This window comes from Nannobrachium achirus, assembly GCF_963921795.1.
Source record: "Nannobrachium achirus genome assembly, chromosome: 11".
NCBI lineage: Eukaryota > Metazoa > Chordata > Actinopteri > Myctophiformes > Myctophidae > Nannobrachium > Nannobrachium achirus.
The window spans coordinates 54,855,944-54,878,052 of NC_137820.1; the positions used below are offsets into that span (position 1 = coordinate 54,855,944).

Sequence of the window (22,109 nt, forward strand, 5' to 3'; positions counted from 1 at the left end):
CAAGCTCATATCACAACGTGTTGCTTGAAGATCGTATATTTTCACTATTAAATAGGGCTCACATGATTAATTGTGGGCTCGCTGAAAGGCGAGACCAGTATGTTATACCAAATCTTTATACAGTAGGTCAAGTTTATTCTCCTCAGAAAAATTACCGACAGTACAAAGGCAGGGCCCTTAGCCAATGAGGAGCAGCGTTCTTGGTGACATCACCACCAACAAGTGCGACCTGATATAAATAACAACAACACATGGGCTCGAGACCAGTATGTTATATCAGTATGTTATACCAAAACATACTGTTATACCAAGGCTGAAAGGCGAGACCAGTATGTTATACCAAAACTTTATAGGTCAAGTTTATTCTCCTCAAAGAAATGACCAACAGTACAAAGGCAGGGCCCTTAGCCAATGAGGAGCAGTGTTCTTGGTGACATCACCATTCACCACCAACAAGTGCAAACTGATATAAATGACAACAACACGTGGGCTCGAGACCAGTATGTTATATCAGTATGTTATACCAAAACTTTATAGACCAAGGTTATTCTCCTCAAAAGAATTACTGACAGTACAAAGGCAGGGCCCTTAGCCAATGAGGAGCAGCCAAATGGTAGATCTTTCATCTTTGTGGCCATACATGGTGTTCCATGCGACCTCACACTGTTTCATAGGAACAGTATTTCTAGTTCATAATATTTGAGCGGTGGTCACACTGTCTCCTATACGTGGCCGTGTGTGTGGGTATGTATGCGTCCATCTGTCCGTCCGTGTCTGTATGTAGCCTGCAGTACCTTTTCTGACCACACAGGTTAAGGGAGGGGCGCTGTTGTTCAGACTCACATTCACACACACACACACACACACACACACACACACACACACATACACGCACACACACACGCACGCACGCACGCACGCACGCACGCACACACACGCAGCCTCTACCGCTCAGTTCACACGAGTGTGATTTTTTTGTGTACGTTTTGGGTCCCGGGGAGACACCACATGTATCTTGTGGGTCTCAAGCTGAAAGAGTTTGGGAACCTCTGATAACCAAATCATAAGCTTTGAAAGATTACTAGTAACATTTGGTGGCTGAATTTTCATAATGGGGGTAATGACTGCATGTGGCTTGGGCTTGAGCACTCAGTGCTTGGGCTTGAGCACTGAGCACTATGCCTATACCACAACTATCACAAATAATGGTGAATGATATAGTTATCATCAGTGTTGCAGTGTGAATGACCCTTTAGACAGTTATTTCATTCACAACCCTTACCTTAATAACTAGCTGCAGAGACTGAAGGGGGGAGAAGGACAACTTTGTTTTGGACTTACTGTAGCAGCACCTGCTCACACACACCTGCTGCTGACGCATGCTGACAAACATTATGGGAGCTGCATGGAAAACACTGAGGGTTAGTTAGGGCCAAAATGACACGTCTGTTTTGACACAGAATGTGTAGTACGAGCCGTTTAATTTGGATTGGATTTTTTTGTTTGTTTTAAAAGTAAATTCAAGGAAGTACTCATCCCCAGTTCTTCATGTAAAAGTATGGATATTCCTGTTCAAATATTACAAACACTACAAGTGAATGTTGCTCTGTCAAATTTGTACAGCTTTCTACTTTTTTCCTTTCTAGAAATGTAGTGGAGTCAAAAGTACAATATTTGTCTTTGTAATGTAGTGGAGTTAAAGTCATATTATACAGAAATATAAATATGCAAGAAAAGAACACACACTAAACATATTAAATAGTACAGTACATTAGACCTAATCTTGGGTGTCCACCACTGTTGGACACCCAAGATTGTTAGCACAGATTATGAACACATTTTCTAAAAAATACGGCTTTTATGACCCTGGAACCCATGGCAAGCAGTGGTGGAAAAGTACTCACATTTCTATAAAAGGTATCAATACTGCAATATAGAAATACTCTATAAAAGTCTGGAATTCAAAATTGACTTGAAACATTGGTATAAGATTTTACTAATAACCAAATTCGGGTGACAAACAAGCAGAAGTACTAATGTGAAATGTGTCTATATCGTCACTGTCAGGCAGAAACCTTGTATCTCCAAAGTTTCAAATGTGAATGTTTTTTTTCATAAAGTAAAGCCCTGCTTCATCATACAAGACTGTCGCACAAAACTAGTGAAAATAGCAGATCTACAAGCACACAACGTCTCTGCCACTACAAGCACACCAGCACACACCACTAAAAGCACACAACGCCTCGCACCGGCTATTTTCAAAATCATTTTTAAAATAATAAATACAAAACGATTTTGGACATACAAGGTTTCCTCCCGACAACAACAATATACCGTACCATTGTGTTTCCTTGCTATGCTGACAGCGGGTTGATGATAATGAGTTGATAATGGGGGGAGATTTTCAGGGGATGAAACGTTCAACCCTCAGACCTTGCAACATCCTCCTGGGGGAAGAAAATAGCATACATTTGTTTTATTACCAGTAAAACTCCCTCTAAGCAAGGAAAGTATTAGTGAAATTAATCACTAAAATACTGCTAAACTAAAATATTCAATATACATATGGATACATTCTTTTCCATTTTCCTTAACACAGCATAGAAATAAACACTTGTGTGGGCTGTGGGCGAAAACCAGTCCACATTTACATCAATCTAACGAAGAACATCACTGTCCTCAGTGATGCAATAAAATGTATTAGGATAGAATAAAGCTCTTGATACCTGAGGCTAAACTGCTTATTGATGATCTTCACAAAGCCTTAACTTGCAGGATCTCTATAGATCAGTTCATTCAAATAATTAATAACCAATAATGGGCTGGAGGTTAGCATTAGTACACCTACAGTAAGTTATTGGTTCTCAGCATTGGGGTCTGGCAGTGACCCCCAGGCCCAGGGGCCCTTGAGGTGGCTCCAGTGGGTCCCCAGCTACAGTGAATGGTTGATTGTTAGGAACCAAACAGACCATTACGGTCTTTAAAGGGTATCTGTGGCCTAATGCATATCAAACTGGGAGTCCTTGACATTAAAAAGGTTGAAAATCACTGACATAAGCGATAGGCAAAGTCTATCACCTAGCCTATTGTTACAGCCGTCATACAAGTGTGTTTGATTTGCTTCGTGTGCACTTATGCTATCGAAGAGGGCACAGGTGCATGTACAATAGATGAGCTCACAGGGGCAGAATGTAGGCCTTGTTTGATCATACAGACTGGATAAATAACACCACCATGTTGTCATTTCAGTATTCCCTGGCTTGGATGTGGACTTCAGTGAAAATGAGTTGCATCGAATGTGAGGAAGCAAATAAACATTAACTGGTATGCTTTCGGAGGCTTATGTTTATTTAATGTGCATGTTCAGAACAGCAGAGGCCCAGAGACTTTATGAGTCGCAGTAGTCACTACAAAACAAAAAAGTCCAAATGTTTCTTGGAAGAATCACTTGGATTATTCAGTGGATGGTTTCATGACTGTAGCACTGAATATATTGGTATATACTACTACATATATATATACATATATAATACTACATAGGAAACATAGTTGGTATGGACTGTATCAGACAGGTAAACCACTAACGACTAATCTCACTATGCTTCGCATCGTGACATGTTGTGAGCTTGTAGATCGGCTATTTCCAATGGAGACCCATTTCAGGTCAAACAGGAGAGACAGAGAAGACTAGAGGAGAGAGAGAGAGAGAGAGAGAGAGAGAGAGAGAGAGACAGACAAAAAATACAGGGAGAGACACGGTACAAGGCCGGGAAGTCGTCACAGTGAGCAAGGAAGGAGGCCACTTTTTCAATGTCTCCACTGAACTTTCTGTTCCTACCCTGTGCTAAAATGTCCCATCAGAGCATTGTCCTAGCAATGAGTCAGGTGGCTCCCAGTGAGAGTTTCTCATAAGACGTGGTAATGATGATGGCTGTCCACGCAGGGTGTCCAAAATAACAATGCTGGAGAACATAGTACGTGAATCAAATGAAAGGAGGCACGGCAACATAACACCTAGGAGGAAGAGGAGGAGGGTGAGGGAAGGCAGTAAAAAGACAGTTTTGATGAAGGCCTAAGTGGTTTCTCTCCCGAGTTTACACTGTAGGAGGGATATTTCTCTCTCTTGTCTTCGGTGGTGGTAGTCCTGTCACGGGTATCGTGTTCCCCAGTCAGCCAGGGATTTTTTGGTAAAGTTTGTGATGATCTACAGTCTTTTTGCTCTTACTGGAAGTACAGTTACACCAGGCACGTGCAGAGAATGTTAGAGAGGCAGGGGCTGACATTTCTAAAGGGGCCTTTTGGTGAAAATAGCGAAAATAGCAGACCAGCGCAACGCGTTGTGAGCTTGGAGGTCGGCTACTTTTTTTAAAGGGCAGGGGCTCAAGCCCCCTTTGATGTCTATGTGTGCATGTGCCTGAGTTACACAGTGAGAATGCAGGTAGTTTCAATGTACGCTTTTCTCCTGTTTCTGTAGCGTGAGGTGGCTTGATGTACAAGTTCATCTCAATGCCATTATGTACCAGTAAACCCACTAGACATGATGCTATTGGTTTCAGAGAATAACCAGTGCTAAGCAGGAAGTACCATTTTTATCATTGTTGGTATGACTTGGCCGGGGATTGAACCCATGACTGACGCTCTAACCACAAGGCCACTGAGGTGGTACAACTAGATTATACTATATTATATTATATGTTGAAAGAAATCCAGAATCAATACCTGTAGCCTGGACACCAAGTTCCCCCATATCTCAATACTGTGCAGAACACTGAGTGAAATGAAAATAATGGATACACATGGCCTCTGAAAATAGTCATCATGGGCAGTAAAAACAACAACGAAAAAATCAGTAAAACATTTTCTGGTCATGATAATAAATAAGTAAATATTTAGTAAAAATAGAAGACTTATAAGCTCACGGGGTATTGCAACAAGCTTATCGATCGGTTATTTTGACAATGAGATTTGATATGGGAGGAAAAAGTAGTCGTCAAATAGACCCATGGGGAACCTGGACCCCAGTCAACAAAGTATATACGGGTTAAGACGTTAAGTTGAAGCTAATGACCAAACAGTTTTCTGCATTTTTCCTCCCTCTGGCATGATCAAACTACTGTAAGTTGTATGTGACATTTAAGCAACTAATAATTTGGCATTGCCAGCAATTGGTAATTTAGAGTGTAGAATTTGGTGTTTTTTCAAAATGTGCTTCAGGACCAAAAGGACTGATATACACTACAGTATTATGCTGGAGTAGATGATAATTGCATTGAGATGTTCAATCAAGTTCACTGCTTCGCCACATGGTTTCCTCAGGGAGAGATTTCATGCAATTGTTTAATTTCACTATTTTATTCACTAAAAGTGTATGTACTGATTGTTTTTTGTTTTATATCTCCTCCTTATACACAATATAGCCTGTGGTACAGTGCTGTGTATTAAGTCTGTTCATTTTTACACCCATGCATTTATGCATATCTGTTTCAGGCATTCAAGATAGAAATGTTTTGGAAACTGACACAGAAGGTAGTATCAATATAGGTGTCTTTAATGAATTAAAAGAGAGTTAAACTGAGAAACATAAATAATAATGTGTCAGAGTTTTGATCACTGAAATGGCTTGTCCATTTGGTAAGAAAACAGTACCCTAAAAGTAAAAAGCCTTAAAGTGAAATTAGATGCAAATTGGAGCTGTCCGTGGTACTGAAATCTTCATTTCTAAGCACCCACACGAAGCCAGACTCTCATTATGTGTTGTGATTTTCACAATGTTTCATCATTAACGTTGATGCCAGCAAAGTTCGTCTATTTTGAAAGGCCTAACAGTCCAGAATATTTGCATATTTACAAACAAACTTTCCATATCGCCCGAGTAGCCATAAATCATAACTCTTGTAGAGCGCTTTTATTTATGATACATGTCTATCGCCCGAGCCTCTTTCGCAAGCACGTGACGCGCTCTAAAAGTTACATAGGCCTACCAGATTATGAAAGAAACTCCACAGTTCAAAAGGCAACAAACGTGATGACGATATTATTACATTTCATTTTGCTCCTATTCGTGACCTTCCCATCGCGTCCCAAGGAGGGGGAACTGGTGACGTCAAATCATATGGTGCGTCTTTGAGCAGCAGCAGCATCCCCTTTCTCCTCAAGGGTCTTATAAAAGGCGAGTGAAAGTCTCGTTATAGTCTCATTTTAAGAAACCAAACCTATCGTAAAAGAGCATATAGGCACTCGCAACGAAACTTCAAGTGGACCGCGCAACTTGGAAAGAACATCCAAGCATCTTTTCTCACAAATTCACACCAGCTCAGCTGTAAGGTGAGTTGGAGATCTCACTGTTAATTGTTTAGACTGATCGTTTTCACCTGTGTGCATAGGCTATCAATGTGACGTTTCCCTTCTTTATTTTAGATGCAGAAGTACTTTGGGGCTTTTTGCGTGTCGCTTATCTTTTGCGCAACTCTTTCTGAGACCATTGGATTCATTGCAGTAAGTTGTTGTAGCCTAATTTATTTTGTGGAATTTGAATTTAGCTATTATAGACTTCGGTGGTCAGTCTATAGGTTTATAGGCCTACATGTTATAATTACTTTGTAACGTTATGTAGGTCCTAAACAACATTAGCCTATAATACATGGTTTATAAAAGATATCAAAAATGTTTTGCATGCCTGCTTAAAATGTGTCTGACAATTCCGTCCAATTTGTTTCCAAAAGTAGCTTACTAGTAGCCTATTTTAATTAGATTCCTTAAAAATGAATGTGTGTCATTCACAAAATAAACATTCATTTAGGCTATATTGCATGTTAATTTAACAGATTTAAATTGTCCATATTTCGCTGTGTAGGCTTTATTTGTGTATGATGCACCCTCGCATATCTGTTTGTCCACAGAAAGAGAAGCGAGGCTGGACTCTGAACAGCGCAGGCTACCTCTTAGGTCCACGTAAGTAAATAATAGCCTATCAACACAACACATTCTCATCACACAATGGCTTGGGGCAAAATGTCTTCATGTAAGATTAATACTTTATTGTTCTCAGGTATATTTAAAGTGTTTCTGGTCACACGTCAGCTCATGCACATCCAACAAAATAACTGCAAATGACATTAAATTGCACCACAAAAATGAAGAAAATGGTGCATCACAAAAACTGACACAACAAACCCACTGTAAATGTATACCTGTTGAATTGCATTGAATTGCCTATTATAAGCTTAAAGCTGCTGTACTTAATTTGAATGCATACATTATTTTATCCAATCTATAGTAGCCATATGTTAATACAGTATGACTAGCACTTCTGCAGTGGATATAGTCTCCCTAGCCAACCTGTGGTTCGGGACACCCAGAGGGGTCCCCAAATGACATTAAAGTGACAATTTAAGGATTCTTGAGCGGTGCTCTTCGAAGGAGCTAAGCTCCAACATCTGGCTTTGTCCAGTTCCCGAAAAATCTCTGTTCCCCAAATAATGTCCCGGCTCTAAAGCATGGCTGTATGGCCTATATAAAGCAGATATGGCCTACAGCTTGGTCAAACAAACGAAATGGTCAAACATTGTCCAAATTGTCAAATAACATAAGAAAGAGGCAAAAGAGAAGATTGTCTATTCTCACTGTATTAATCTATGGAACTGAGTCAAATTACATGTAATGCCTCAACTCCTACAATTCCAAGTGCTTGTCGGGGTGGTGGCTAACCCAAAATGATGATTTTGGGGGGTCGCGGCCTGAAAAGGTTGGGAACCACTGCCCTAGACTTTAGTTGAGAAATGTAGACCCTGGTGTGGGACACCTACCGGTATACTCAGTAGTGGAAAAAGCACTCACACAAATAAAAGTATCAATACTGCAATGTTGAAATACTCTGTTACAAGTAAAAGTCCAGAATTCAAAATGTATAAGTAAAAGTACAAAAGTATTAGTATCAAAATGTACTGGAGACCATGGGTTCAAATCCTGGGTAGGATATAAAACCAAGTGCAGCTTTAATTCTGAATTCAAACTGATTGTAGACCTGCAGTATAGCAGTATCCTTCTCATCTCCATGCTGGTATAGTCATTGTCATTCGCTAGTCCATTTTGACAGATTTGTCTTCAGTAGCCTATAGGTAAGAATACTGACAAGTAGACTAATGATTATCACATATCAATTTGTGCTGGTTATCATTTTGGAATGTGCGCAGAGGAGAACACGATACTGCAAGCTTGGCTTCCTTAAATCCTCTGTAGAATTCTGATTCCGCTTAGTAAAACGTTCAGATTACTTTGTTGTTTGAGAGACAAAGTAGTGATACAGAGTGTGTGCGTGCGTGCGTGCGTGCGTGCGTGCGTGCGTGCGTGTGTGTGTGCGCGTCATGCATACACACAAATATTATGTGAGTATGCATGTGTGTGCACACAGGTACTGAGTGTCTGTCTGATTATCTGAGTGTGTGTTTGTGTGTGCATGCAGGCGCTGAGTGTCTGTGTGTATGATCAACATCTGATCATTTGTGTGTGCTTGGAATCATTTGTTTGTGTGTGTGTGTGTGTGTGTGTGAGAGAGAGAGAGAGAGAGAGAGAGAGAGAGAGAGAGAGAGAGAGAGAAGCCTGGGTAAAGGTTGCACCTGCCTCATCCTGTGTTGCAGGTCGTATTGATCACCTAATTCAGATAAAGGATTCTCCCAGTACCAGAGACACAGGAGAGCTGGGCCCTCAATGTAAGATAGAAACATGTACGGTCGCTGCAGGGCCTTGGTGGATGGACAGGAATTGCTCTGTGCAAACATCCTGCCACTTGTCTTGTTTTCTGCCCTTAAGTATTGTCAGGGGAGCAGCTGCTCTGTTGGCCCGCGCTCTATCATTACCCAGCTGCTGCTGTTTGTGCTCATAAGTTTAAATGTTTTTTCTTCTTTTTTTCCCCCCATAGCACTTCATGTCACAGGGAGCTGTTATATTGCTAAAGCATTGCAGCGATTGTGAAATGTTACAAAATGGCCTCCATATTTTCAGGACAAAAGTAGTATCTAAATTAACCACAAAAACCATGATAACCATAACAACCATTTTATTTATAACAACAGATCTACAGTAGAATAAAATTACAAATGTATAAATAGCTTGTAGAGTTAATTTCACTATTTGTCATAGTATATAGGGCAAACAGAAAGACAGAAAGACAGATTGTGTTGCTGCCTTCTGAACATACTAAGGTAACAATATACTGTATGTTTAGGGTTAAAAAGCACTTTATGGGGTCATACGGGTAAGTAAGGTCCTACATCTGAAGCACTACTTCAGCTAAATGGCATGGCCTCGTGATGTGTTAATGTCACAAGAAATCTGAAACTGCTATGAAGGGGATAATGTATGTTCAGACGGACGGACAGACAGACAGACAGACACAGACAGTGATAAAATGACGTTAATGTTAATCTTAACCTGTTGCCATTCTGTAGGAGTTGATTTGGTTTCCCATGAAGGAGGTAATTGGCCAAGCCAGTAAAGTGCTCATGACAAATTAAAAACGGCTCTTATAGTACTACTAGTACTGTACTTTTTCTTTTTCAAAAGCACTACTCCAGTGAATTCACTGCCCAATTACAATTATCTTATGGAGAGTACTCATACCTCAAATGGTTGATTATTTCAACCAATAAAAATCAACACCTCAAACACACCATTTTTTGTAGACTCATACTTTTTTTGTAGATGAGTAATACTAATAGGTTTATAACCAGAATAGTATCAGAATAAAATCAGAATACTGTATACTTTTGTATGCTTGTTTTGGTTCTTTTTCACTAAGCTTGTTCTGTAAACAATTTGTTTTTGTGAATTAGTTTTTTTCTGTTTCTGTCATAGTGGTTTTACATCATTTCTCATTTCATTCATATTGTTTTATGCAATTCCTTGAGCCAAGCCCTGCAGCAGTCCGTAGAAGTTTGGAAATTGACACGAACAACAGAAACATGAAGTGCACGCTGAATTAGCTGACTGAGTTTAGAAAGATGTCCCTTTGGTCTTCTTATGAGCGATAGGCAGACTTGTGTGTGTGTGTGTGTGTGTGTGTGTGTGTGTGCGTGTGTGTGTGTGTGTGTGTGTGTGTGTGTGTGTGTGTGTGTGTACCGTATGTAAATGTTTCTCACATGGATGCTTCTTGTGTGAAGTTGGATGCTTTTTAATGTAGGAAATAAGTGCAAATGTCTGTTCTACTCAATACTATATGTACTTAAAATAAACTATTTGTGTTCTTCTTTCAGTTTATTTCAATGCTTTTGTTAATATGTCAATTTTGGATTTTTACATTAAATCAGTTCCATTTCATGGAAGATTTATATATACAACCCTTTTCATTTAAGACCGGGTTAGTTCTGTCACAAAAATAAATGGATTTACCTCAAAATATTAACAAACAGTTGAGCAAGTTATGTTTGTGGTTGATTTAAATAATGATACAATACAATCAAAATAAAACCAAGCAAGCATATAATAATTAGTTGTGTCATCTACAATCTGTATAATTGTAATGATCTCTTACTAACCTTGATTGTTCAGATGGCATTGAAGGACATAGGACACTAGGGGACAAGCCTGGTCTGGCTGGCAAGAGAGACATGTCCCAGGATGAGGACTACAGAACAGGTGAGACACACCCACACCCACATCCACACACAAGCCCAGGTACAATTCATTACTTGTATAACAAATCAAGATCAACAGAACAGTACTATCCTAAATGCTTAAGCACTTTAAATCTGAGATGATTCTATACCGTAGATCACTAAAACAGTTTCATGTCAAGGACCCACAAATTGATATGTATTCAGCTGCCAGTACCCATTTGATATGATTTTGTGTCTGGGATATTTGAAAATAAAATAGATGAAAGATCAAATAGAGCTTGTGTTTTAACTATTCCTCATTTTGCTGCCCCCACTTTGTGAACCAGTGCAATAGATGTTCTGCTACTGGCAGTATCAAGACACTTTGTGTGTTTCACTGTACATTTACTGTTGTTGGTAGACTGAAGTTCTACTGTGCTCTTCTTCCACAGGGTCCCAGAGGATAGCAGATGAAGATGTTATTCATACAATCATTGACTTCCTGTCCTACCTCAAACTTAAAGGCGAGTCAGTCCCAACTCTTCATGTGTTTCGCCCCCTGGTCATTTGTTTGTATCGTCAGATATGTTCTAGGTAACCGGAATGCTTGCCCTAAAACACAGGAGGATAAGGTTAGAAATAAGTTCAGGGTTGGGCATAGTTTTACTGAGGTTAAGATTTGGAATTGGGTTCGGTTTTGGCACTGTTTTACTGAGGTTATGTTTAGGAATACCAGGCAGAGAACGTTCTACCGCTCCGCCGGATAGACGCCCGAGGCGACTGTGATTTGGGGCGAGCATTCTGGTATTCATGTTCTATCCCTGCTTCTAGAGAGACAATATTTGGGTGGGAAACTAGGACCTGAAGTTTGATGAAATACATTACAGTGAATGAGAGCCAGCTGGACCATCTTACGAACGAACAAACACTATTCATGAGCGATCGTGACTTTGTCAGGTTGTAAAAGATGACATATCACATGGTTGTTTTGTGATCACTGGTATCATTTATGGCTCGCAAGATTTGGTTGGCAAGAGTGGCAATGATGAAAAGTCTCGCGATACTTTGGCACGTTCTTCAGAAACAAACTTTGTGCACTTTAGATATCTGTATAAAATTATTCTGTGTTTGTGCTCAAAAAGCAATTGTGATATGTCTTCTTTTATTTGCTAGGATGAGTATTTTACAATGGTCGCAGTCATTCAGAAATAATGATTATTCATAAGCTGGACCACCTGGCTCTCACTGACTCGAATGTATTCCCCTAAAGCTGCATCTGAAGTTTGCATGGGAGCGTGTCGATATTTTGACATAACATTTGTTCCAAGTCCCAGTATTTCGACGCAGGTGAATATTAACCTGGTGAAATGCTAACCTGCCGACGCTAGTGAATGTTAACCTCTATGCCTAAACCTAACCCAAACCCTAAGCCTAACCTCAGTAACCCTGACGCTGGTGAGTAGCTAACCTGACGACGCCTGTAGTCGAAATAATGGGACGTAGAAATAGCGAGATTTTCCCAAGTTTGCAACCCAGTGCAACAAATCTGCCAACTGGAATTGCCGGATAGAGAAAGTTACGTTGGTGTCCTTTCATTAATTTCCCTTCCTTGGGTTTTGTTCTTAACACAATAAGGATCTTCCGGGAATGGAACCAAAAATACTATAGAGTATGGTTTTTAATACATGAATTTCCTTTTGTGAAATGTAGACTTGATATTTATATTTGATAATATCCCAATTTATTAAAAACATAATGTTAACCACATTAATCCTGGTTTGTCCCTATTTTGCGGGAAAATTTTCAAAATATGTCACAATCATTCATTAAAAATAATAACACATATAAATCGAACTCTGTTCACATGTATGCTTTTTGCCATTGCAGAGCTGGGTGCCCTGGACAGCCTCCCATCCTCTCTGACCTCAGAAGAGCTGGCCAATTCCTAAATCATCTGTTTTTCATCAGTTCACCTGTTTGTCTGCTCATCCTCTCCCCTGTTTGTCTCTCTGATGTTTGCCTTCCTAAAACCAATCAATGTTTTTTGCTGTCTTGGCTCATATTACCTTAGCTCCCTTTGACAAGATACAAAATACTCTTATTCTTAAGCCTGATTTATACTTTCCTGTGTGATGGTGTGTGCTGAAAATTGTATATTGGCTATTTTCAATGTGCAACACTGTTATATAAATGGAGCATAAATCAGTTATCACCTGGTGGTGGTGGTGGCACACAAATGACATCAATATGGCTGGCTATGCAGGGTTATGCCACATAGGGATATTATTTTCCGAGCACAGACAGCTAAAACTAGATCATCCGTGTTGTCTGCACCACTTAATGTAAAGATAGCAGAGGATAAACCTCTGAGATATTTGAACGGAGATTGATTTTTGGATTTTTGGCTCTAGGTACAGGGGACTGCAGAAATGGTTTCCAAATCACTAATATTGTTTCATCATGTTATATGTACAGTACTGTTATCTGATTTGAGAGGAAGGAGTGAATAAAATTAACAAATGGCATTTTACTCAGACAGAGAGTTGTCTCAAGTTTGCATACACAATTCATCCCCACCACCTGCAAGAGTTACTGCATGTGTTGCTGGAATTTCATCTGATGAAAATTGCATCTATGCATGCATGTATCCACATACAAATGGGAAGTAGAAAATGTAGTCTATATCATGGAGGTAATGTGTCACCTTTTGATATTTGTGTTTTCTGGGGTTGTCTGGTCTGCTCTGCTCTATGAAATAGGCCTATACTCTTTATTTTTTGTCAAGGTGTTAAGGACTAAAAAGAGTTCAATTAGCCACTAAACTCTGCTTTGAAATCAATTCAAATTAAATGTCTGATTGGCTGAAGGGCCGATCTTAACCAGTCCCATGTCTACTAGTCTACATACATGTCTACTAGTCTACACACAGAAAAAAGCAACTCATTAGTTCAGTTCAGAATATTTTATATTGTAACTGAGACAGTCGATTATGCAAAAGTCAACATGGTTTTATCCAGTCGGGAGAGAGAACTCGACAGAAACGAATAAATGAGCAGACAAAATTGGAATTGGAACACAGGCTGATAAATAATCTTTGTGGAGTCATCTCTCAAGACTGGATGCAACAGTAATAGATGAAATGTGTAGTGTAACCCGCCTGAAAATATATTTTCTGTTTACTACAAAACTTGAGATTGGGAAGACCCCCGTTACTGAACAAACACTCTAGATAAGCAATGATTATTACCAGACGTTTTAACCAAAAATATACACTACAGACAGTCTGATAAATTAGACATTCCTGCCTGTTGTCACCTGATGCCACTTTTATTACACATGTTCAAAATTGGCTGAATTCAGTATTTTAGAAACCAGAAAATATGAATTGATTCATAAGGATTAATTACCTTAACAACATTACCTAAAATTGTTTTACAAGTGAGGGGTGTTCTTGGCATTCTTTAGCGGAGCAAGTTATTTTTCAACATTTTAGAACCACAGCAACAGATTGCCGTTTGTGTTGTTCACCAAGGGAGATTGTTTCCAGAATAGTCCAAGAATTCACCATTATCTTTTTCTGTGAGACTAGAAATGGTGGATAGCAACCCAGTGACGCTCTCCTCCACTGACAGTTGAGCCTGAAACAAAGAGAACTATATGTCATATATGTAGACACTCTTAATCCAGAGAGACTTAGATCAACATCAATACAACACATGCATAGAAATAGTAGACGTAACGTAGGGAGAACAAGCACCTATTCAGTAAAAACTTTATAATAATCAAGAAACACATAAAAAGTGCTTTCTAAATTACATGTATGGTCAATTGAGTGTAGGCAACTAAGGCAAGTGCTACGGTAAGTGCTATGGGCTAAGGTGGAGTCTGAAGAGGTGAGTCTTCAGACCACGGTGGTTCATTGGGTTTATTCATCAACTGAATCTGAGCCTAATGCTGCAACTATTATGCATACAACAAAATAGTTCTTTGATAATAGAAATGATGAGTTGGTTATGTAAAGATATGTTCAGATAGATGATGTTAAGTAGCCTTCAAACTGGTTTAATGACGTTCACTTTTTGGGCACATCATCATTACTGGTATTTAATTTTTTATTTATTTACATTTTTTTGCCCAATTCTTTCAGAATTTTTGACGATTTAAAATCTCACAACAGTATAAAATAGAGTTTCATTTTCTCATTCAACATAGAGTAGAGCAGTGGTTCTCAACCTGTGGGTCGGGACCCAAATAATGTTGGGGGGTCCCCAGATGATTAACATAATGTGCAACATTGTTTTCTCACTCAACAAACCAACAAAGTTTAAGTGTATAGAGGGTATCTGCCCATTTCAAGTGACAAATTAAGGACATTTTAATAATTAAATTAATTTTAATTAAACATTGGCCAAATTGTCAAATTGTGAAAAAAGCAGATCTACCGGTACATGCTCACAACGACTCAGATCTACATGCTCACAACGACTCACAACGCGAGGCGTTGTGAGCATGTAGATCTGTTATTTTCATAATATAACTCTTAATAATAACTCTTAGTGCTCGTCAGGGTGGGGAGTCCCCAGTTAAAAAATGGTCATTTTGGGGGTCGCGGCCTGAAAAGGTTGAGAATCACTGGAGTAAAGGATACTTACGAGAGGTCCTCCCATGTCAGTTTTGACCCAACCAGGGTGTAAAGCCATGCAGAGGATACCATCCGACTTCAGATCAGCTGCTAGACACCTCGTCACCATGTTCAATGCTGCCTGCACACACACACACACACACACACACACACACACACACACACACACACACACACACACACACACACACACACACACACACACACACACACACACACACACACACACACACACACACACACACACACACACACACAGAAACCAATTGCAAATAGGTTAATAGTGTGCAAACAGAGATGTCGCAATGGCCCAATGTGAATGTGAGGTAAGTAGAGTGTTCTGGTGATGACATATTTTGTAGACTGACCCGTACTACTTCAGCCATAGCCCCATATAGAACCTCACCCTCCGCTGCATACTGTTGTCCTCCGAGATGAGGTTCCACTGGGATATCACCGGTCTGGGGTAGAATGCCCCCACGCCAAGGTGGATCACCCTTTTCCCGAAATTGTATCCAAAAAGTAAAGGTAGTTCCACGCTCTCAGAGTATGATTTTCCATCCCACGGTACATAAAACATGCAATACGGCGTTGGGAAATGGTTATTTAGTCTCATTAAATTCAGAAAAGGGTTAGGGTTAGAAAAGGGGGCAGGTGCCAGTACTGCTCCCTTCCCATTGTAGCAGAACTAGAGGCTCGGCCGGCTTTGCCGGCCGATCATCTAGTGTCACCGACAAACCCCTCAGGCACAGGGTGGCTTTGAGCAGATTCCATTACAATTGGCCAGTTGTGGACAACCTGGCCAGATATTGCCTGACTGCTAGCATCCGACTCACACCACACGCACACCACCCACCAGCAGGGGGTGGTGATGTGCGGACTGAAGTATCAGGCTAGGCCAGATATTCCACTGCTGTGCACCACAGACATAGAAAGGTAGACGCCTCTTCCGGCTGGGGGGTGCTGGTCCAAGACTCCTGGCAAGCCTCCCAATAACTCTACGCAAGCCTCCAGAATTCTGAGGCGGGGCTCTTGGGAATTCTGAAGGACGCTTCCTTGTGCGTCACAGAATGGGAAGCTCGGTAGTCCAATCAGATGCAGGATTGGCAGGACTCCCTCTTTCCCATTGGAGGGGGCAGAGTGCCTTCCGCAGTTCCACAGTTATGCACTTCCGCCAGAGGTGTTTGACCAGTCGTGCTAATGAACTGCAGCAGCGGAGGAGGTATCTAGCTTTTTATATCTGTGCTGTGCACAGCTCTCCAGGCTAGTGCACAGCATTTAAGGGCAAAAAGTACCTCATGACAATGCTGTTGAATAGGCTTGTAAAACCTCTGTCAGGGACTTAAAATGTTACATATATTTCTGTTGCTTAGTGTACTTTGTGAAACTATCAGAGGAGATTATTAATGACCTTTAACGGGCTTCACCTGTGGACATTCATTAATCCAGCATGTGGACATACCACAAACTTTCAAAGTGAACAGTCTTTTTCCTTTTAAACTGGCTAAAATAAAGGGACTAATGGCTTTTTCTGTAGTTTGCAAAAGCTTTTGCAATTCTGTTGCATTCTGTTAAATTAAGTAAAAGTAAGAAAGTAAGAAAGTAAACTCCTTCTGCATGGAACGTCTGGATAATATTATTATTATTATTATTATTGGCTAAAAGTAAGCCTACTGAAATTGATTTGATGACTGAAGCAATACGAGTTATGTTTAATAATAAGCACTAATTACTTAAACGTGACTATCTCTATAATCACTTCAATACATGTAGTGTATTTGCAGACAGAAACATTCCCACTCGGTCTCTCATTTGGGGGGGGGGGGGGGGGGGGGAGAATTTAATGAGACCTCTATTCACACCTTTCAACAAATAAAACAATGAAATAGCGATTTGCATATAAAAAAGGACATGGGCCGTTGACACAGTTGATGTATCACGTTGGAGCGAATTATTAGATTTTATTATTGGAAAATTTAATATGTCACAATAATCTGACTCTAGTCTGTTCCTTTCAAATATTTAAGGGCAAAAATTACCTCATGACAATGCTGTTGAATTGGCTTGTAAAACCTCTGTCAGGGACTTAAAATATTACATATACATTTCTGTTGCTTAGTGTACTTTGTGAAACTATCAGAGGAGACTATTAATGACCTTTAACGGGCTTCACCTGTGGACATTCATTAATCCAGCGTGTGGACATACCACAAAGTGAACGGTCTTTTTCATACCACAAAGTGAACGGACTTTTTATTTTCAGCAACAGAGAAACTGGAGCTGATTATCCCTTTAAACTGGCTAAAATAAAGGGACTAATGGCTTTTTCTATAGCTTGCAAAAGCTTTTGCAATTCTGTTGCATTCTGTTAAATTAATGTGAAAGTAAACTCCAATTAATGTGAGAGTAAACTCCTTCTGCATGGACCGTCTGGACTGGAGGCAGGAAAGCATGGTGACACGATGCTTTTTTTTTCTTTTTCTTCTTCTTTGAGACGACATTGACACAGGATTATGGAATATATCCTTACATTGCAAAGGTAGGCTAATAAGCACCATCTGTATACTGTTGGCTGCCACTAAAGTAGGCTGGCTGCTACTTGCTAATTTTTAGTACAAGTTGCAGTCCTGCTCTGGTGGTCCCAGAGCATCATGCATGCTGAGCAGTGCTGAGAATTTATGTCAGTGGCCGCTGGTTACTGATGCGGCGGCCAATTGACCGGCCCATGAAAATACACACACACTCATGGCTCAGATGAGCGGGCGCACATAAATACACAGACACACTTCACGAAACAGAGAGCCACTGCACGGCGCGGCCGATCCAAGGCTTTCAAGACGCAGAAGTATGGTCGCTTGATGGTATTTTTGAGGGAGTCATCGATCCAAACATGCACGTTCCTCGTAAATGTCTGTGCGTGCGCGGCGCGGTACATTTGGAGTTGCAATGTTGCATGCATGCAGTAGTTGTGTTTATGGTCGTCATTGTCACTGGAGAAAAAAATAGGTGTTGATGCTCTTCTTGTTGTGGGACTCTGCTGTAACTTTCCTCTGTGCTGTGGAAGTGTAGCGGGATCCTAGCCAGTGGCGTCAGTTCAGAAAAAGCTAAGGTATGGCAACATGACTGGTGCGCGCGTGCAAGACACCAGTCATGTTGACATACCTTACCAACAGGCATGATACATTTATTTTAAGAAGAAGTAGCTCCAGTCATGTTGCCATACCTTACCAACAGGCATGATACATTTATTATTTATATTTAGAACTAACTTTTATCTTCCCCCCTGGACCCAGAGACATTCATGGATTTATATTTCGAACTAACTTTTATCTTCCCCCCTGGACCCCCTGGACCCAGGGTATGGTATATAGCTGCATACCCCTGCCATACCCAAGTGACGCCCCTGATCCTAGCGATTAGCGAATCGGCATAGAGGTGGGCGGTATTTTTCCGTACGTTCTACCTACCGCTGAGTTGAAGTTGAGTTGGAGTGGATGCAGAGTGGGCGTGAATGGGCTTGGAAGTGGGATGCGGCTTTTGCTCAATTGTATAATAAAGATAAGTAAGCAGTACTAGCAACTGCCGCCGGGGGAGTTCCGGTAGAATGGGAAAACATTACACTGGCTAACAAAACTAGTGATTTAAGCGGTTTTTTCATGCCGTAGTGCATGTTTTATGTACCGTGGGATGGAAAATCATACTCTGGGAGCGTGGAACTAAATTTACCTTTTGGATACAATTTCGGGAAAAGGGTGATCTACCTCGCCGTGGAGGCATTCTACCCCAGCCCGGTGATATCCCCGTAGGACCTCATCTCAGAGCACAACAGTATGCAGCGGAGGGTGAGGTTCTATATGGGGTTACTTCGGCCACTACTCCCCAATACTTTAACCGGATGCCTCAAACCCTGCCTTAAAAAACACTTCACAAACTCACTTAGGCTACAGGTTTTAGGACAACAAACTGTAACACTAATTTCCAGTCACATGACTTATCTATGAATTAAGATATAAACTCAGATTTGTGATGCCTGATGCCTCAAACTCAGTAGCAGCAGTTATCATGCTGTGTTCTGTTCTGACCTTGGAGGTGCGGTAGGAATAGCTTTTGAAGTTGGCACCATCTCCCCAGTTGCATTTGATGGAGCCCAGAATGGAAGAGACGTTGATGATTGCAGCTCTATGAATGCCCATTCCACTGGACTGGGATGCAGCCGTTCGGAGAAGTGGGAGGAAAGCCTGTAAAGTAAGTAAGTAGCTCAAAATGACTTTTTTCGTTTACATTTTCTATTTACAATTTTGAATGTAAAGTAGGTGGATGTGTTGGTGAACTTTGTGTCAGATTTTGTCATTGCTTATATGTACATTATTTCTTAAAATGCAGGACAATAATGAGAAATGTACTGTCACTTTATTGGTGCCAAATGCCAATGATTCGGTGCATATCTAACTATTAATATAGCGAATGTCTGTGCGTCCGCCGTCTGACCGTCTGTCTGCATGACTGATACTAAATCGTGTCGCCACAATGGTAACAACTGCATGCTAAAACAATACCCAACTGACATCACTGACTGTCATCACTACAGTGCCCAAATTTGGAGATGACATCACAGACTGGCCTGGACACGGAACACCATATATGGGCATAAGAGGGCCAGACAGACAGACGGATACAACGGGTATTGCACAACTGGACATCAATGTTGACCATTCTGCCCAACGGGTAACCGATCTGGGTACCCCAACATTACTTCTGAGACTCCAACATTCAATCCCTCATATAGGCTACTGTGCACACCCCCGGGGCACAGGACTAGTAACTTTTATTCCCAAGTTTAATAATTGTCCTGTTATTTGTATCAATGTTGTAGAAACAAACATGTTCACTCTTCTTGCATTAAAGGATGTTAACTTGAAATAATTTCCCCCCAAATGTAGTGTTTTAGCAGTAAAGTACTGGATATGAACTCATGTTCATGCAATGTCTCAAAAGCAGAAGCGTACAATGGATCAGAAAATTAGGTTAACTTTTTCCAAGGTTTCACTCGGTGCAACCTCAGCTCTGAAGTTCGGTATAGGTTTTTCGCACATTGTACCTTTGTGATGAAGAGCGGTGCAACAGTGTTGGTCTCAAAGGTTTTCATCATGTTGTCTGGGCTAACAGAGTTTATGTTATCACCATTGTTGATGCCTGCATTGTTGATTAGACAGGTCAGACCCCCGGAACCTACAATGGACTGGACCTCCTCCAGGGCTGAGGTGATACTGGGTGGGCTCACGACATCTGGACAAGCAAGAGGAAAAATAGTACTTGAGACATGAAGGTCTAATATTTCTACAATTGCTACAGATTTCTACCTGTATATCAAGTCATTTTGGGTCATAAACAATAAGCTGAAGGATAAAATTAAGACTGATAATGATGTAATGTGCATGTTCACCTCATGTATACGTTACATTACTTAAGGCATAAGAGTCAACTAACTAATAGTCATGCACATACTGTATAAATATGCACGTCTGAATCGTGCAGTGTTTGCATAGAAATGGCTCTGGTGCCATCTACTGCCAGCAACACTTATAACAGCCTGGTCAGGGGATCACATGACAACAACTTTTTCAGCATTTGGGGTATAATAATTGGCTGCTTTATTAATAGTGTATTGCATTTGTATTTCGCTGTAGCCAAGAATCTTAATTTACATAATATGGTAGAACCATGTCTCACCTAATGTTATAATGTGAACACCAGCATATGTTTTGGAGAGCTCTTGCAGATCCTAAAATAAAAACAAACACAGAATAACATAATTATTTGAGATAAAAATTGACAGTCATGTTGTTAAGATGATGACTTTGACATAACCTGGCAACTGGGAACAGTGGGGACCGAACTGGGAGGGAGAAACTTTTGTCAGTACAAGGAGAAAAAATACAAATAGGAACGATCTGATTTATTTATTTTCTTAATCGTTTGTGGCAATTTGAAACATAACTCCTGCATATTCCTGCATTCCATAGCCTACTCACTTTTGCAGCAGACGGGTTGCGAGCTGCAGCTATGATCGTGGCTGGACGGTCCTTCATTCTCACCAAGTCCTTCACAATCTGCAGCCCAATTCCTCTGCTCGCCCCCGTTATCAGAATAGACTTACATTTACCAAAATACGCACTCATCTTCTTTGTGTGTCACTAGTACTTGCACAAGTGCCCTTCTCTCTTACAACAGCCAACAACAACATAAACACTACACCACCATTCACGTTTTTATAAGTAACGTTACGCCACGTGGGGCGGGGCTACGGTGACTGCGTTTAGGTGCACTCGGTTTAGAGCACGGATAAGCACAGTAGGGCGCCGCGCTACCCATTCGTTTTAGATGTGTGCTATAAACATGTTGACACTTTTTTTTTTCTTGTGTTACACATTACTAATATTACGTGTGCAAACTGTGCATTAAGAAACGTAATCTATCAAAATTCACTTTTTAATTTCGCTAGGTTACCGACCTAACTTAGCCTGATTTCAGACTCTAAGAAGCAGTTCACTCAGAGAGTGGGCGGGTCTATTGGCTGGAGCCAGGCAAGACCTAACTGGCTCTTTCTTGAGTTACACCTACAACAAAAGGAGCGCACCCCTGCCACCCCATTATGTGAAATAAAGGTAGTTTTCGAAAAGTAGGCCTAATTAATAGGCTACTATATTAATACATTGTTTCTTGCCCTTGCAAGTAATGTACAGGAATTTATTATGACTCATTTAATATTCTCAGTTTCCCTTTAACACATAGACTACAGTAGTTGTTTGACAATATAATAAAACATTTCAATTCAAATGACATTTTCAAGTAAAAGGGCCGTCTATACATTAAAA

At 40.5% G+C, this 22,109-nt stretch overlaps 2 protein-coding genes across 2 annotated transcripts; one reads left to right on the forward strand and one right to left on the reverse strand.

Moving 5' to 3' along the window:
• Positions 1-6,417: 6,417 nt before the first annotated feature.
• Positions 6,418-12,541, forward strand: gal (galanin/GMAP prepropeptide; the record flags this gene model as incomplete). The annotated part of the gene is made up of 6 exons (XM_080737204.1): positions 6,418-6,495; positions 6,900-6,951; positions 8,637-8,708; positions 10,546-10,632; positions 11,045-11,116; positions 12,480-12,541. 6 exons carry the CDS (start codon positions 6,418-6,420, stop codon positions 12,539-12,541), a joined length of 423 nt encoding a protein of 140 aa, XP_080593330.1.
• Positions 12,542-14,116: 1,575 nt separating this feature from the next.
• On the reverse strand, positions 14,117-21,413 carry LOC308294471 (C-signal; the record flags this gene model as incomplete). Its single annotated transcript, XM_080737205.1, has 6 exons — positions 14,117-14,230; positions 15,245-15,355; positions 19,317-19,472; positions 20,333-20,520; positions 20,965-21,016; positions 21,267-21,413. The coding sequence occupies 6 exons, from the start codon at positions 21,411-21,413 to the stop codon at positions 14,117-14,119; spliced, it is 768 nt and encodes a 255-aa protein (XP_080593331.1).
• Between the last annotated feature and the right edge of the window lie 696 nt (positions 21,414-22,109).